At 37.6% G+C, this 14,958-nt stretch overlaps 1 protein-coding gene and 1 long non-coding RNA gene across 3 annotated transcripts; both read right to left on the bottom strand.

The window, feature by feature from the left end:
• Positions 1–4,356: 4,356 nt before the first annotated feature.
• Positions 4,357–6,647, bottom strand: LOC149006040 (uncharacterized). 2 transcript variants are annotated; one of them, XR_016175696.1, is made up of 4 exons: positions 5,941–6,647; positions 5,599–5,785; positions 4,765–4,835; positions 4,357–4,609 (listed from the first exon to the last, which is right to left on the bottom strand). It is a non-coding gene; the product is annotated as an uncharacterized LOC149006040 (long non-coding RNA). The 2 variants fall into 2 exon arrangements; XR_016175695.1 differs by lacking the exon at positions 4,357–4,609 and having other exon boundaries at positions 4,640–4,835.
• A 1,549-nt stretch (positions 6,648–8,196) lies between these two features.
• On the bottom strand, positions 8,197–12,851 carry LOC149006039 (TMV resistance protein N-like). Its single transcript, XM_089136028.1, has 4 exons — positions 12,317–12,851; positions 10,820–11,912; positions 10,347–10,682; positions 8,197–10,242 (listed from the first exon to the last, which is right to left on the bottom strand). Exons 1-4 carry the CDS (start codon positions 12,799–12,801, stop codon positions 8,197–8,199), a joined length of 3,960 nt encoding a protein of 1,319 aa, XP_088992154.1. The 5' UTR covers positions 12,802–12,851.
• Positions 12,852–14,958: the final 2,107 nt, after the last annotated feature.

The following is a 14,958-nucleotide window of genomic DNA, read 5'->3' as shown; positions in this document are numbered from 1 at the left end:
TTAGTAATTTGTTTCCTCTATGCCCCTCCCAGTTATTCCGAATGGAAAGAATGCGAACAATTTTTGAACCCTTCGCGGTGCTCGGGGATTTCAATGAGCTAATAGAGGCAACCGATAAGATTGGGGGGGGGGTCTTTAGACGTTCAGGTGCTCTCCCCCTTTTAAGGAGTTTCATCAATGATGAAACCTTGACTGATCTCGGCCCCGGGGTGTTCCTTCACCTGGACGAACAAACAGAAACCCCCAAACTTGATCAAGGAAAAATTGGATAGAATCTTTGTCTCTCCTACTTGGCTTACCTTTTTCCAGAATCAACTGGTCAAGAAATTACCAGCAACGGGATCGGACCATAATCCTCTGATCCTTATGCCCCGCGGAGCCACTCAGCCTAAAACTAAGTTATTTCACTTTCAAAATGCCTGGTTTTCACACCTGAGTTTTCCTTCCGATCTCCAAGCCGCGTGGCAGAATTGTGCGGATACCCCAATCAATGAACGACTAGCAATTATGTCCAGAGTCCTGAAAAAGTGGAATTGTTCGGTGTTTGGGCTTGTTGACAACATCTTCCAAAAAAAGGCAATGGAGATGGATTGTTTGGAACAAAGTGCAAATCCAGACTGGGAACTTATTAAGGAAAAGAACAAGGAAATGACTTGGGCTTTGGAGGCAGAAGAAATGTTCTGGTTTCAAAAATTTAAAGGTATGTACATCAAGGATGGGCATAGGAAACAAGATACTATCACCTGAATAGAAAAATTAATCTCCATAAAAGAGGTATCTCTGTGATTAATGACGGAGGCAATCTTGTCTCTACCCCTGCTGAGATTGCGGGAATTTTTGCAAATTATATGCAAACACTTTATCAATCTGTGGACACCCTGGATCCCTATTTTATTGAATGCTTATTTCCAAGGATTAATTTGGGGGGGGGGGGGGGTAGGCTGCTTTCTATGATCCCCGACCCGATAGAAATTAGGGAGGCCGTTTTCTCTCTGGGACCCCACAAGGCACCGGGGTTTGGCGACTTCAATGGATTTTTCTATCAGAAGTCTTGGGACTTCATTGGTGGAGATATTGTGAAGTTTGTCTCTGATTTTTTTGCTAATGGAATCCTACATCAAGGTGTCAATCATACCCTGCTTTGTTTTATTCCAAAAAAAGACAATGCAAGCACGGTAACCGATTTCAAACCCATTAGTCTCTGCAATGTATCGTATAAGATAATTGCGAAAATCATGGCCAGAAGACTGAGAGGCTGGCTACCTTGCATAATTTCCCCATGTCAAGGGGCTTTTGTGGCCAACAGATAAATCACTGACAATATAATGATAGCTCATGAAATTTTTCATTACATGCGAAATTCGCGGAGTAAGAAGGGTTTCATTGCTCTCAAACTGGATATGTCTAAAGCCTACGACAGAACTAATAGGAATATTATTTATATGCAAGATATTCAAATTCCTCGGTTTTGATGAAATGTGGTGCAAGCTTATTAAGAAATTAATTTCCTCACCCACATTCTTATCAAATTGAAGGGGTCACCCTACTCTTGGTTCTCTGGAGATAGGGGCCTTCGATAGGGATGCCTCCTAAGCCCATACCTTTTCTTACTCATTATGGAGGTTCTATCAAGACTCCTAGATGAGTATAAAACACTGAAGTTATTAAGTGGAATCAAATTGGGAAGGGGGGCACCGGAAATTTCTCATCTGTTTTTTGCAGATGACACTTTCCTTTTCTACAAAGTGGATACCGAAGAAGTTTTGGCTCTAAAGGCAGTATTGGAATTGTTCGCGGATCTGACAGGACAAGAGATTAATCTCGAAAAAAGTGGAGTGTTCTTCATAAGGAATATCCCTCCCGTGGACAAACAAGCAATCTTTTCTATCCTCAAAGTCCAAAAAATCAAGGGAGAAGTATCATATCTGGGGTCAAATCTAACACCGGGAAGGGCGAAGACAAAAACACTACACAATGTGGTTACAAGAATATCCAAAAAATTGGCAAATTGGAAGGAAAACAATCTCTTGTTTGCAGGAAGAGGGGTGCTAATGCAAGCTTCAATTCAATCAATGGCGTTATATCAAATGCAATGCTTGAGATTTCCCAAAACAACCTGCGACAAAATCGATGCAATCTGCCATCGATTCTGGAACAGCCAACCCCATAAAAGTAAACAATTGAACCTTATCACATGGAGCAAATTCTGTCTACCAAAAGAGGTGGGAGGAATGGGATTCAAGAAAATGGAAGACATGAATTCGGCATTACTACTAAGGCAGGGATGGCGACTAATCTCAAATCCGGATGCACTATGGGCAAGGGTCCTCAAAGCAAGATATTTTAAAAATAAAAGTCTGTTCGATCCAATGGTCTCAAAGAAAAAAGGATCATGGATTTGGAATAGTATTACAAGCATCATCCTGATGCTAAGAAACATGCTGGCAAGGAAGATAGGGAATGGAAGATGCACCTCATTTTGGTTCGACCCATGAGAGCCAAGTCAAGCACAAAGCATAACTGTGAACCAGGATTTCGGCAGATGGACAAGGAGGGCAACCGTTGCTGAGGTAGCAGAAGACTTACAGAACAATAACAGGGAGTTGTCTCTAAACTTAACACTTGTAATAACCTTGCCAATCACTTTGACTAATAATGAGGACCCTTGGTCCTCATTAATCTCTCCAAATGGAGATTTTTCAGTCAAACTGACCTTTAAGGAATTAGTCAAACAAAGAATAGGGATCCAACAACATGAATTCACGAGGTGGTGGAACCACATGTGGAAGCTTCCTATACACCCAAAATTCAAAGTCTTCTTCTGGTGTGTATTAAATGTTGGGGTTCCAGTCAGGGCAAAACTTGCCCGGTGGTCAAACATTAACGCACAATGCGTTATATGCGGCAAAGCAAAAGAAACAATATGGCACATTTTCATTTCATGCGATTGGGGAAAAAGGATTCATGCGGCAGAACCACTCGGGTTACGTACGGAAAACTGGAATAACTCATCCCTTATTAGCCAATGTCAAGAGTTGCTTATAGGATTGGATAAAAATACGGCTCAGTGGTTCATGTCGGTGTTCATAATCACGTGCTACTTTATATGGAAAGAAAGGAATCTGAGGGTGTTTATGCAAAAAACACCCGATCCCCAGACTGTGCTATCTAGCACAAACTACTGGATCAAAGAACTGAATTTACAAATGAATGGAGATGACACATCTCCGAGCCCACAATCAAATAACATTAATAATGTTATGATAAATGAACCAGATATAAACCTGTGTAACCTATTCTTACATTCTAATAAAAATATTTTGTTTTGTGCAGGGGTACATCACCAGCACCTAGGAGTAGTTGGTTGGCGCAGCGGGATGTGTAGCGACGGACATTTACAGTCGGTCAATTTTGGGAACAACAAGGAACATGGAATCCTAGAGACAATGCTTGATGTTATTCTGACAGGAATGAACAACGCGATAGCAGAAGGGATAAGGATAAATGAAGTCTGGACAAACGTTCATTTTATCACACAAATTTTACCAAACCCTACAAGAACAAAATGGCCTCTCAAGGAACTCCCCAAGTTAATGAACCTGGCTACTATATCAAAACAGGTGGTTTTTTTGGATTTCCACAACCCAATGTTTCAATTATATTTAGAATATTATGCAGAAACAGGATTCTTACAAATGGATGACTGTAATAGCACTATATGTAGTATTTGTAAGTGCTTTCAGCACTAATTTCTTTTTAATCTAAGTTTATTCCCATAAAAAAAAAAAAAAACTAGTAGTTACAGTTGTTAAGTAACTTAGCTCAATCTTCATTGCTCAGACTCAACTCCATATATTATAGCTGAGTCTTCATTGCTGGGGCCATATATTACAGTGGCTGGATGATGTAAAAATTTAAAGGGAAGTCCATTGCTCATTGTTTCAAAGAGTAGTTGGCCCAAACTAATTTCTACTCAATCCATATTGGTCACAAGTGTCTAGCATCTTTTTTCTACAAATGCCGGACATAAACAGCATTTCAATGCAGGGAGTATGAGAGGAAATGGACATCAGAACTTCAAAAAGCTTATCCAGAGGTTATGGCACACATTGTTTTTGGATTCTCTATTTACACATTTAGAAAGAAAGGAACAAATCTGTTCTTTCAATGAGAGGAAGAACTGTCCTAGCTTGAAATATATATTTTGACATGGAGAAAGCTCATTCACGAGATCCTCATCCACAGTGACCCACATATTTGAGCAGCTTCTGGCCAGGATCGAGACTGTATGATAAAGGAAAGTGATCCTCTCATAAACCAGCCAAGATATTGCTAGGGTAGCTCATAAACTTGAAGAGGATTTCTTTCTTACTCTGAACTGGTCCGGATCAGTTACCAGCTCGGAAATTCAAAGACGATTCCTCACTCATTCTCTCCTTTTAAATGAAAGATGATGCCACAATGCAGCCTTGTCTGTTGTCATCTCCTCATGTGGCAGTGGCTCATTGCAAACAGTTCAAATATTAGATCATTTATGGAGAAAGTGGAATTGGTATTGAAGTTTGATTGTGGCTTCCCTTCCAGGTAAGTCTGCTGTGTGCATGAAGACCTGTATATACACCAGCAGATAAGGAGTGATTTCAGGGACACTGAAGGGGAAAAGTGAAAACGACAATGTAGAGGGTCAAGAAGAGAACATGTTTAACTAGTGAAATGAATTGAGAGCTTGTTATTTAACAATTCACATGGAGGTGATGAGATTACCTGTTAATCACTGGAACTCCAATTCTAAACAATTGAGCATAGGTGCCTCTAGTTGGAGTTCCTCCCAATACCTACAGGAAAATCACAACGTATTGAATCATCCTTAATTCCCAATTATTGTAGAAAGCCAACATCGAAAAAGAAAAAAAGAAAAAAAAATCTCACAATAGATCATCCTACTAATAACAAAAAAGTAGTTACAGTACATAATAAGGAACATAACAGAGGCAGGTGATATCACTTTGGTCATTTAATGAAATCCATTTGAATATAATCCATCATCCATAGCGTTATAAATCATACTAAAACCAGGTTCATACTTGACTCAATCAAAATACTACTTTACTTATTAGATAGGGTCTCCAGAATCTATTCCATTTTTACTTTGGTACCCTCAACAACTTTAATTGAACTGAAACAACACTCACCTACTCTGTTTGTAGAATTCTGGGTATTTACTCAAGGTACAATGTTGAAAGTATTATTGGGGAAAATGTTTATTCAACAGAAAACACAAGGTTTTGGTGTAATTTCTCTTAAACTAAACAGGCCTGATGAATGGTCTGGTTTTGAAAATATGATTCAAAATTCAAAACACTGTATGACAAACCCACATAAATGCTAGACAGAAAGACAAGAAAACTTGAAACCAATAGTTAAATTTTTTGGAAGATTAGGTGCATCACTAATAACAATCTTCACTTCAACTTTAAACAAATACATAGGAACAAGCTTGATTTAAAAAAGTAGAGAAGTAAAAACATTATACTGTGATCTTAATATAGAGTCACAAAAAAGGGTTAAGAAACAACTCAAATTTGGAGAAAGGCTAACCTCATTTAGTAACTCTTCGTTCTATTGTTTGATAGGTTCCCTTCCACAGAAGATTTCTGTATCTAGTGCAACAACACAATATTCAGCAGGTTCTGTCTCAATTACTTGGAAGTTAACATTTCATATACCTCCCTAACAAGGAATAGATTACTCCTCCTCACAAGTTGGTATTATTTCAGGAAATTTGCTGTTTAGACAAGAATAAACACCAGTAATTTATATTGGCACTTGTAAAAATATACTATAAAACAAAATGCCCGGATAAAAGGAAATCAAACAATTTAAAAGCATTGTAAAGCATCTACACTTCAAATACATATCCAAGAGGTTCCTGGGTCATGCCTCAATTGTATCCTCAACAGGAAGGATTTGAATAGGCTTCCTGCACTTCACAACTCCAAGACACACCCCAACAACAGCTGCCCCAACCTTACTCCTGGAGTTTAGTTCCTCACTATGAAAACTGTCCCCCTCCAGCGAAACATGTGAACATGGAAAAAGAAAAAATTAGTGGAGCTACAAGTAGTGTTATTGTAACTCTGCAATGAATTTCAATGTATTGACTGCTTTTTATTGTGATGAGTAAAGAATCTAGAAGTGTTTTTCACAGTACAACTGCCATTTAAGATCCTGTAACTTGAGTGTTCCTTAGAGTATTACCTTAGCTCTACTTCTATTAACAAAGAAATAAAAACTAAAAGGTCCTGTAGTCTGAATGGTCAGTACGGTATTAGCTCCTTTTTCTAACATGTACAGAGTTCCACGCCCAGATAAGGATGTGATGCTAGTGAGATGAATCACATTAAAAGGCAATTATGGTGTGGTGGAGTAAAATCAAGGATACAGAAAGGATAGATTGGGTCAGCTGAGAAGACCGAGCTGCTGACTATTTTGGCTTAAACACACTTCATTCTCATTACAATGAGTCATTTATTTTATCTAGTTTTTCCTACCCAACTACTAGATTGAGTTGCTGTATATACATCAATACCTTCCCTAGAGACTGTAAAACTCAGTTGCTTGCTTTTTCAAGGCTAGTTCCAACTGAATCTCAGAAGCCTCAGTTATGGCATACTGGCAAACTCACTCCCAACACCCAATAATGGATAGTATTCAAAGAAGTTACTCAGATTTTGGCATCTGGGTTATGTGGTACATAAAACTAATACCATGATGAAATAAAAGATCAGACTGAATTACATTAGATTTTAGCATCTGGGTTATGTGGTACATAAAACTAATCCCATGATGAAATAAAAGATCCCAACAATAATAAAAGATCAGACTGAATTACATTGAATTGGTCCCATGCCCATGTCACTTTTCATGCTCTTGTTAGATAGTTCCCCCCCCCCAACCCCCAAAAAAGAAAGAAAAAAAATGATTTATTTATGTAGGAGTGCAACTACATCATATAATCTAACAGTTTTTTGCCAAAATTACCTTGAATTGAACACTTCATGGACCTCTGTAACAAGCAATAGATCCCCTTCCTAGTTGGGATCAAACAAATTCAACATGTATATATGCTGATCAAACAAAAAGAAACACTAGTGATTTACAGTGCCACCTATATAAAAATGTTAATATAAGAGAATCTGATGATAAAGGAATTAAACTATACAAAAGTATTGTAAAGCATTTAAACTTCAAATGTTAACATAAGAAAATGTGGAGATAAAGGAATCAAACTATACAAAAGCATTGTAAAGCATTTTAAACTTCATGTACAAATCAAACAGGTTCCCAAGTTACTCCTCAATTGTATCCTCCATAGAAAGGATGTGAACAAACTTCCCACACTTCACAACTGGCAACTAATGAATAGAAGAAACATCCCCAAGATGTAGCCTAAAATTAACTAGAACAACCTTATGCATTTCGATCTGTCGTTCCTCACATTGATCATCACCAACGAGTATGCTATTTCTGTTCCCTCATTTCTTCCCCTGTACAATTTATATGTCATGATATTTCATGGGGGCATCCTAACCTTATATATAAAAAACTAGAACTAGAGGGAATAACCTTGATTAGAATTGAATACCTTGGGAAGTCTGGAAGATGCCCATTTACATTATAGGATTCATGGAAACCAGAGTTGTCATCATTTGCAGCTTCACCAACATCAAGACAGTTTGGAGACTTTTCATTTCAAATATTTCTGTTCCTTCATTTCCTGTCAATGAACTATAGTGCGAGATGCAAGATTCTAAGTGGAATAAAGCCATGCAAAACTTATTAGTATCACCTTGCTGAAATTTCATGTTGTCTTCACAAAACTCCAATTTATGTAGTAGATTTGTCATAAAACCATTTTGCCTTGTTCTAATACTCCTCATTCATTCTAGTATAAGCATGAACTAGGGTGGCGCCCCATCTTTTTTAGCCATTGAAAATTTTCATTTTCCCCCCTTTTTTTAAAAATATTTTTATACATGGAAACTGGAGGAGCCTACAAACTTAATCTATAAATGGGGAGTTTTTCTTTTGAAAAACATGTACGTGCCTGATATAAGGCAAATCCTTACCAAAAATCAAAAGGAATACAATGCAAATTGATTGCCCAAAACAAAGAATAACAGACGAACTGTTATTTTACCTTCCTGGACGTCCAATATTGGGTAGATGCATATTGGGTAGATGCTTGCATCCTTCAATAGATACCGTCTTCAAGTTCTTCAAGCTTTTTGGTAAGCTTTTCAAGGAGTGGCACCGCTTAATGCGCAGAGTTTTTAAGCTTTTTAATCTTTCAAGACCATCAATCTCAATTAGATTGTCACAATAACTTATTTCAAAATCTTCCAAGCACTTCAATCCGTCGAGGCCAGGAATTTTAGGTAACTTGTGACATGCTATAATCCATATAGTCCGCAACTCCTTCAAGTTTGAAAGATCCGGTAATGTTTCCAAGGAGAAACATCCATCAATGCGCAGATTCTTTAAGCTTCTCAATCGGGCTAGATCGTGAATTTGGACTAGATTGGTGCAGTAATTTATTACCAATCGTTGCAAGGACCCTAACGTGTGGAGTCCAAGAATTTGGGATAACTCGTGAAATCCCTCGATTTCTAAATACCAAAACTTTTTCAAGTTGGAAAGATCCGGTAATATTTCCAAATTCTTGCAAAATCTCAGATCTAGTGCTTGCAAGGATTCCAATCTGTCAAGCCCTCGAATCTCCGATAACTTGTCGCACCTATAAATTTGCAATTCCCTCAGCTCTTTTAAGTTAGAAAGATCGGGTAATATTTCCATCGAGCAACAATTAAAGATATCTAAATTCCTCAGGTTCTTCAAAGTTGAGATATCATCCGGTAACATTCTCAATGATGGGGCCTCAATGTATAATTTTTGTAAAGAGTCATAGCCCTCAAGGCGCTCAATCTCGGTTAATTCTTGGCAGAACTCAATGTGTAGCTCCCTCAGCCGTTTCGAGTCCCTCATGTATGGCATTTTCTTGAGCAATTTGCAATACTCTATCTTCAACTCCTCAAGAGAATCCATCCCTTCACCTTCAAAACTTGAGATGTCAGTAGTAGAGATGTTTATGCACAGTAGTTTTTTGGAAGAACTCAATTTCGGTAACTTTTTCAATGATGCACAGTCGTAAATTTCAAACTGCTCCAAAGACTCCAATTCTTCGTCGGCACCTTCGATCTCTTCCAAGTTGCTGCAACGAACAAGCTTTAATGTCTCTAGATTTCTCAAGCGTCCTCCTGATGCAATCGATAGCTTTACCAATGAAGGGCAAAGGAAAACATTTAGGCTTCTCAAACTTGATGGAAGATCCGATATGTGTCTAACTGAATAGCAACGTCCAACTGACAATCTGGTCAAACTTGAAAGGGAACCTAACATTATGTTTTCAAGTGAGGGGCACTCACTGAATTCTAGGGTGGTCAAACTTGAAAGGGAATCTAACGTTGTGTTTTGAAGTGACTTGCATCCACTGAATTTTAGGGTGGTCAAACTTGAAAGGGAACCTAACATTGTGTTTTGAAGTGAGTTGCACACCCTAAATTCTAAGGTGGTCAAACTTGAGAGGGAATCTAACATTATGTTTTGAAGTGAGTCGCACACCTTGAATTCTAGGGTGGTCAAACTTGAGAGAGAATCTAACATTATGTTTTGAAGTGAGTTGCACACCTTGAATTCTAGGGTGGTCAAACTTGAGAGGGAATCTAACATTATGTTTTTAAATGAGCCGCACCCACTGAATTTTAGGGTGGTCAAACCTGGGGGAAGATTAGGAATATCTTGAAGCGAACTACAATCACAAAAACTAACTCTAGTCAAGCTTGATGGAAGACTTAGGACCTTGCAGTTGCAACTTATGTCCAATGTTGTCAAGGATGTCATTTGATCCAAATTATCTGATACCATGTTCAAAGAGCAACACCCAAATAGATTGAGTGTCTCAAGAGATGTCAACAAACAGAATGGGAGATCCACCACTTCTCTACAGCGCTTCATATCTAAAACGACCAAGTTCTTGAGATGACCAATAGATGGGTCAACCCTAACCAAGTGAGAACAATCTGCGAGACTCAATACCTCCAAAAGTGGATTTCCTGAGAAGTCAGGAGTGCCACATAGCATGCTGCAAGACTCGAGTTTTAGAACTTTCAGTTTTTTTGCCATCTACAAAATAGTAATTGAAAGAAGGAAAATTCAAAATTTCTTTTTCTTTAAATGCTTGCTTGAAAATTCAAAAAATTAAATAGAAAAGAGTGGGAGAGAGAAACCTTGATATATTCCCAACCAATCCAACCCTCAGTGATCTGACTGTATGATAGATCAAGAACAACTAGTTTTTTTGGACAAAAGTTTCTTAGTGCAAATCGTATAAAAAATCCTCTCCAACTAAGTTGTCTTAGTTTTGAAGAAGAGTTGTCAGCGCATCCTTTCCAACTAAGCCATCTCAATTCTGAAAAGGAATTTCTACACTTACCCAGGATTTGTGTACCACCAAGTTTGAGTAATCTTAATTCAGCCATTGCATCAAGGCCCTTAATGATCGAACATTCATCATGTGATTCACATTTGAAGTCAATAGTGAGTCCTAAACACTTGTTTGTTCCCTGCAAAAGAAATGACTTTCAATTTAAATGTTAAAGTTAAATTCTTCTAAAAAGCCCCACCCCCAAAATTAGTAAAGCCCTCAAATAATTGATTTGCATAATCATCACAAAGATAACAATTTACATTGAATACATACCTTTTGTCCGACAATTACATCCAAGACTTCCTCTTTAGACCATATTCGACTACGTTCCTCCGGCTTTGTACTCTCTCGATGAACAATGCATCTTCCAAGATCTCGGAGCACATCATGCATCCTCAGTTCATCATTTTCATCAATCGTTATCAAAGACTTTGCACAAAGACTATCAAGTCCTTTATGAGGGGAAAAACCACAACTTTCCCATATGTAGCACACAACGTTTATTTTCATGCCGATAAGGAAACATGCAGTATCAAGAAACATTTGTTGCTCATCTGGATTTTCTAATCCATCGTAACTTACTTCCAATCTTTTTATAACATTACTGTTGGGAAACTTTTGCAACTCCTTCAACGTGTCTTCCCATACTAATTTATTCTTTAAGAATAAAGATGAACCTATAACTTTAAGAGCTAAGGGAAGCCCTCCAATAATTTCTACCATTGCTTTTGAAAGATTCAAATAATCTCCTAGTGGCTGGTCCCTTTTAAATGCATAACGGCAAAAAAGTTTGAGAGAATCATCAAAATTCATTACACCGGGCTCATAAATCTCAGCTTTTCGGGAAGTTAAAATATCCTTATCCCTACTTGTGATAATGATCCTGCTTCCAATATCAAACCATCCACCATCTCCAATTAAAGACTCTATGTGACTATCTTTATCCACATCATCAAGAATGAGTAGAACTTTCTTTTCACATAATCTTTGCTTGATCACTTTAATTCCACTATCCACATCAATAATATCTGAAATCCCGTCTTTTAGGATAGTTTTGATAAGCTTGTTTTGTAGATAGGGAATCCCAAATTTTTTAACATTCTCTCGAACATCTTCAATGAATGCATATTCTTCAAATTCAGTAAGAACTTTATTCCAGACAGCCCTGGCAATGGTTGTCTTCCCAATTCCACCAAAACCATAGATCCCCACAATTTTTGTGACCTTAGATGTAATCTCTAATAGTTCCACCACTTTTTCTATATGAGATTTGATTCCAACTAGGTCGTTGGCAACATGCACAAGTCTCTTGTTCAATTCATTTGAAACTATTGTAACAATTTCTTTTACTAAAGCCCCTTCATGCCTGTATAATTCAAACAATACCATGATAAATACATAGGGTGGTGAATAACCTTTATAAGGAAAATAATGAAAAGAAGTATTCAATATAAAAGAAATCAGAAGTGAATTATGTGAATTGATGTATATTATGCAAATTCCATTATGTCATTCAATCTTGGTATTATTTTTTCATCAAAATTCTTCACAAAGAGCAAAAAGAATAGCAAATAGGGTAAAGAAAATTATAAACAATATTTCACATATTTTTGTCTCTTAGCCCTAAAATTCTTTCTTGGGTGACTCTAAACCCTGAATATTCTTCATTCATCAATCCAAATCCCATGTCTGTTAATTTTGACCAACCTTATTATGAATTCATATGGGAGAAATGTATAGAATTTAACAAAATGGAAGTATTGCACTTACGAGCCTTCCTTTAAATGCCGTCCATCCAATTTGCCTATCTCTTGCAGAATATCTCGCCACTCTTGCACTATTTCTTGGTTGAATTTGTTTGGGTGTTCCTCATTGAAGGCCTTTGCATATTCCCCAGTCTGGTTTCGCACGTTCGTCGGTTCAATTTTGTAGAAAATGGGCAATACGAACTGATTCCTTGTTCTTCTACATTCAGATATCTCCTTAAGCTCATTAAGGCACCATTTGCTAGACCCATAGTTCATTGAGAAAATGGGAATAGAGATCATTGATTGCCGGATTGCCGCAAGTAAATTCGAAGCAATCTCTTTTCCCGGCTCCAATTCTTCAGCATCCCTAAATGTTCGAATTCCTTTGCTATCTAAAGCATGATAGAGGTGATCGGCAAAACTAGTACGAACATCGTTGCCATGAAAGCTCAAGAACACTTCATAACTAAAATCAGAAGAAGAGGCTTGTTGAGAAGATGAAGCCATTATGAAACTTGCTTGACTGGGAATAGGAAAACTGGTAAGAACTCTGTAAACTTCAGATCTGAACCTCTGAAAAGGAAAATGCGAGTGAATAGCCAGTAATCATAAATCTTCAAGCAAAGTAGAGCAACTCGAATGCATGATGCATCCGTGCTTAGTTTTCCTAGGAGTTCCCAATATTCTCATTACTTAATCACATTTTTTATTTATATATATTTGTTTACTTATATTTCTCGACGAGCAAGCAAAGTCAGTTGGGCAAACTCCAATGCTCTTTGATCAAAAGAATCCTCTGTATTTTTTATTTATTAACTTTTAATTAATTATTTTCTTACGAGTTTCTTATAATTATATTTTAAACAATTAGAATAAATGTATCGCAACTTGCAAGAGAATATTAACCACTTGGACGCTTCCAACAGCTTAAACAGCTAGACATGAAAAAAAGAAGAAGACGTGCTAAGCAAAAACTCACTAATCAGGTTATGGGTCTCAACATTCTTTTTATTTGTGAATTTAAATATATGTTTCTCGATCTTTTGGTGGAGAATGTTACAGCACTTCTCTATATTCTTGATCTAAGGGGAGTCTATATACGCCAGCCTCCATCTGTTTTAACATAAAAGAGAGCCAACGACCATGGTTTGAACTATGTCACCATGTCCCATAAAAAATGAAAAAGGAATATCTCACTATACAACATGATACTAGCTGTTATATATTCATATTGAATACGATATTATTGATATTTTTCATTTTTTTTTCCTAGGAACAGCTATTAACGGATTGCACCAAAATATATTCACTAGTACGATACATCTCCTAAAATGATCTGACGGATACGATACTTGATACCTATGTCTTAAGAGTCCATATCCTCTTCACCTCTACAAGTCATCCCCCCCCCCTCCCCCTCCCCCCCCCCCTCCCCTCACAAGTGTCCTGCCTATGGTACATGAAAAGAAATTTCTGACACATGAAGTAGCGAATATGTGAAATTGATTGCTTGATAATCTTTTAATACTAATTGAGTAAAGACGTGCTAAGCTATGACCTTGCGTTAAGAATAAATAAAACTACTAAAAACTCGCTAATTAAGTTATAGATCTGAATCATTTTTTCGTTTAGGTCAAAAGATCTGAATAATTGGAAGATTATGATTGGATGAATAGTTGGCATCCAAAGAAATTAAAGCTATGTAAAAACCATTCACATGAATATTATGGGACTTCCTATTGCTCCAAAATCCTGTTCGTTAGTGCAAGTGAGCTAACTGGCAAAAAACATGCTCGACCTGGTTGGTTGAGGAATGCCTCTGACAAGAAAGTTAGTGAATGCACATAGCCTTAAAAGAATAACATAAGTAGTAGAGCTTTGAATGGTAGGTGGAGTACTCAGGGAATGCATACCTAATAATGGCCGAGTGTTAGGTTTGTGTAGGTCTTAGGAAGTTACCATGACAGTGTGATCGAACAAGTGTTGATCGTCAAATTTAGGTCATTCCTAATATAATGGTGACTGAGTTTGACCAGAACTCTATAACTAATCCCAACTCCATGTTAGACCAAAAATTTTATTCGGAAGTTAAGGGAGAGTTCGTTTTAATTCTTCTAGTGTACGTTGCTTATTGCGTATGTCAAGTCACTCGGTTCACCCATATTTGTCAAGTTCAATCATGGTCGACCCTAGTCGCTCTATTTCAGGTTAACCATATCAGTAGCCCCCTAGTCGCTTGGTCAGGAAGCTTCAATGCTCAAACCAAGGGACTACAAATCTAGCCTTAGAGACCATGTTCTTGCTCGAACAAGGCAATGATAGTCAACTGAATTTGAACAGTGGTTTATCTGTTCGAGAAATGCCTCGAACAACAAGGGCGGCACATTGATGGGGATAAGATCGTTGAGCATGCGAACTTACATAATTTATGCTACCTGAAGCGTTGTTCTGCTTGAGCCAGTGTTTTGTTCGAACACATCTGAATTTCATAGTGCTTGAACTATTGTTCTGGCGAGATGGTCGTGGTCGTGGTCGAGCAGAATCACTGAACTGGTCGAGCTCTTGAGCTCTCATTCTAAGTTGTCACCTTCTAATACTTTGTTATGCTCTTGTCCAGGGTCGACCATATCACTTGTCCCCCAGTTCACTTGGTCCCAATGCTTT

Source organism: Hakea prostrata, chromosome 9 (assembly GCF_041222555.1).
Source record: "Hakea prostrata isolate BN-2017 chromosome 9, UWA_Hpros_2, whole genome shotgun sequence".
NCBI lineage: Eukaryota > Viridiplantae > Streptophyta > Magnoliopsida > Proteales > Proteaceae > Hakea > Hakea prostrata.
This window is presented reverse-complemented; position numbering and strand designations above follow the sequence as displayed.

Coding starts and splice junctions, on each gene's coding strand:
- LOC149006039 (XM_089136028.1), bottom strand. CDS start 12,801: ATGGCTTCATCTTCTCAACAAGCCTCTTCTTCTGATTTTAGTTATGAA. Junction 10,683..10,819: donor ATGTAATTGTCGGACAAAAG/GTATGTATTCAA, acceptor TTTCTTTTGCAG/GGAACAAACAAGTGTTTAGG. Junction 10,243..10,346: donor TTGGTTGGGAATATATCAAG/GTTTCTCTCTCC, acceptor ACTATTTTGTAG/ATGGCAAAAAAACTGAAAGT.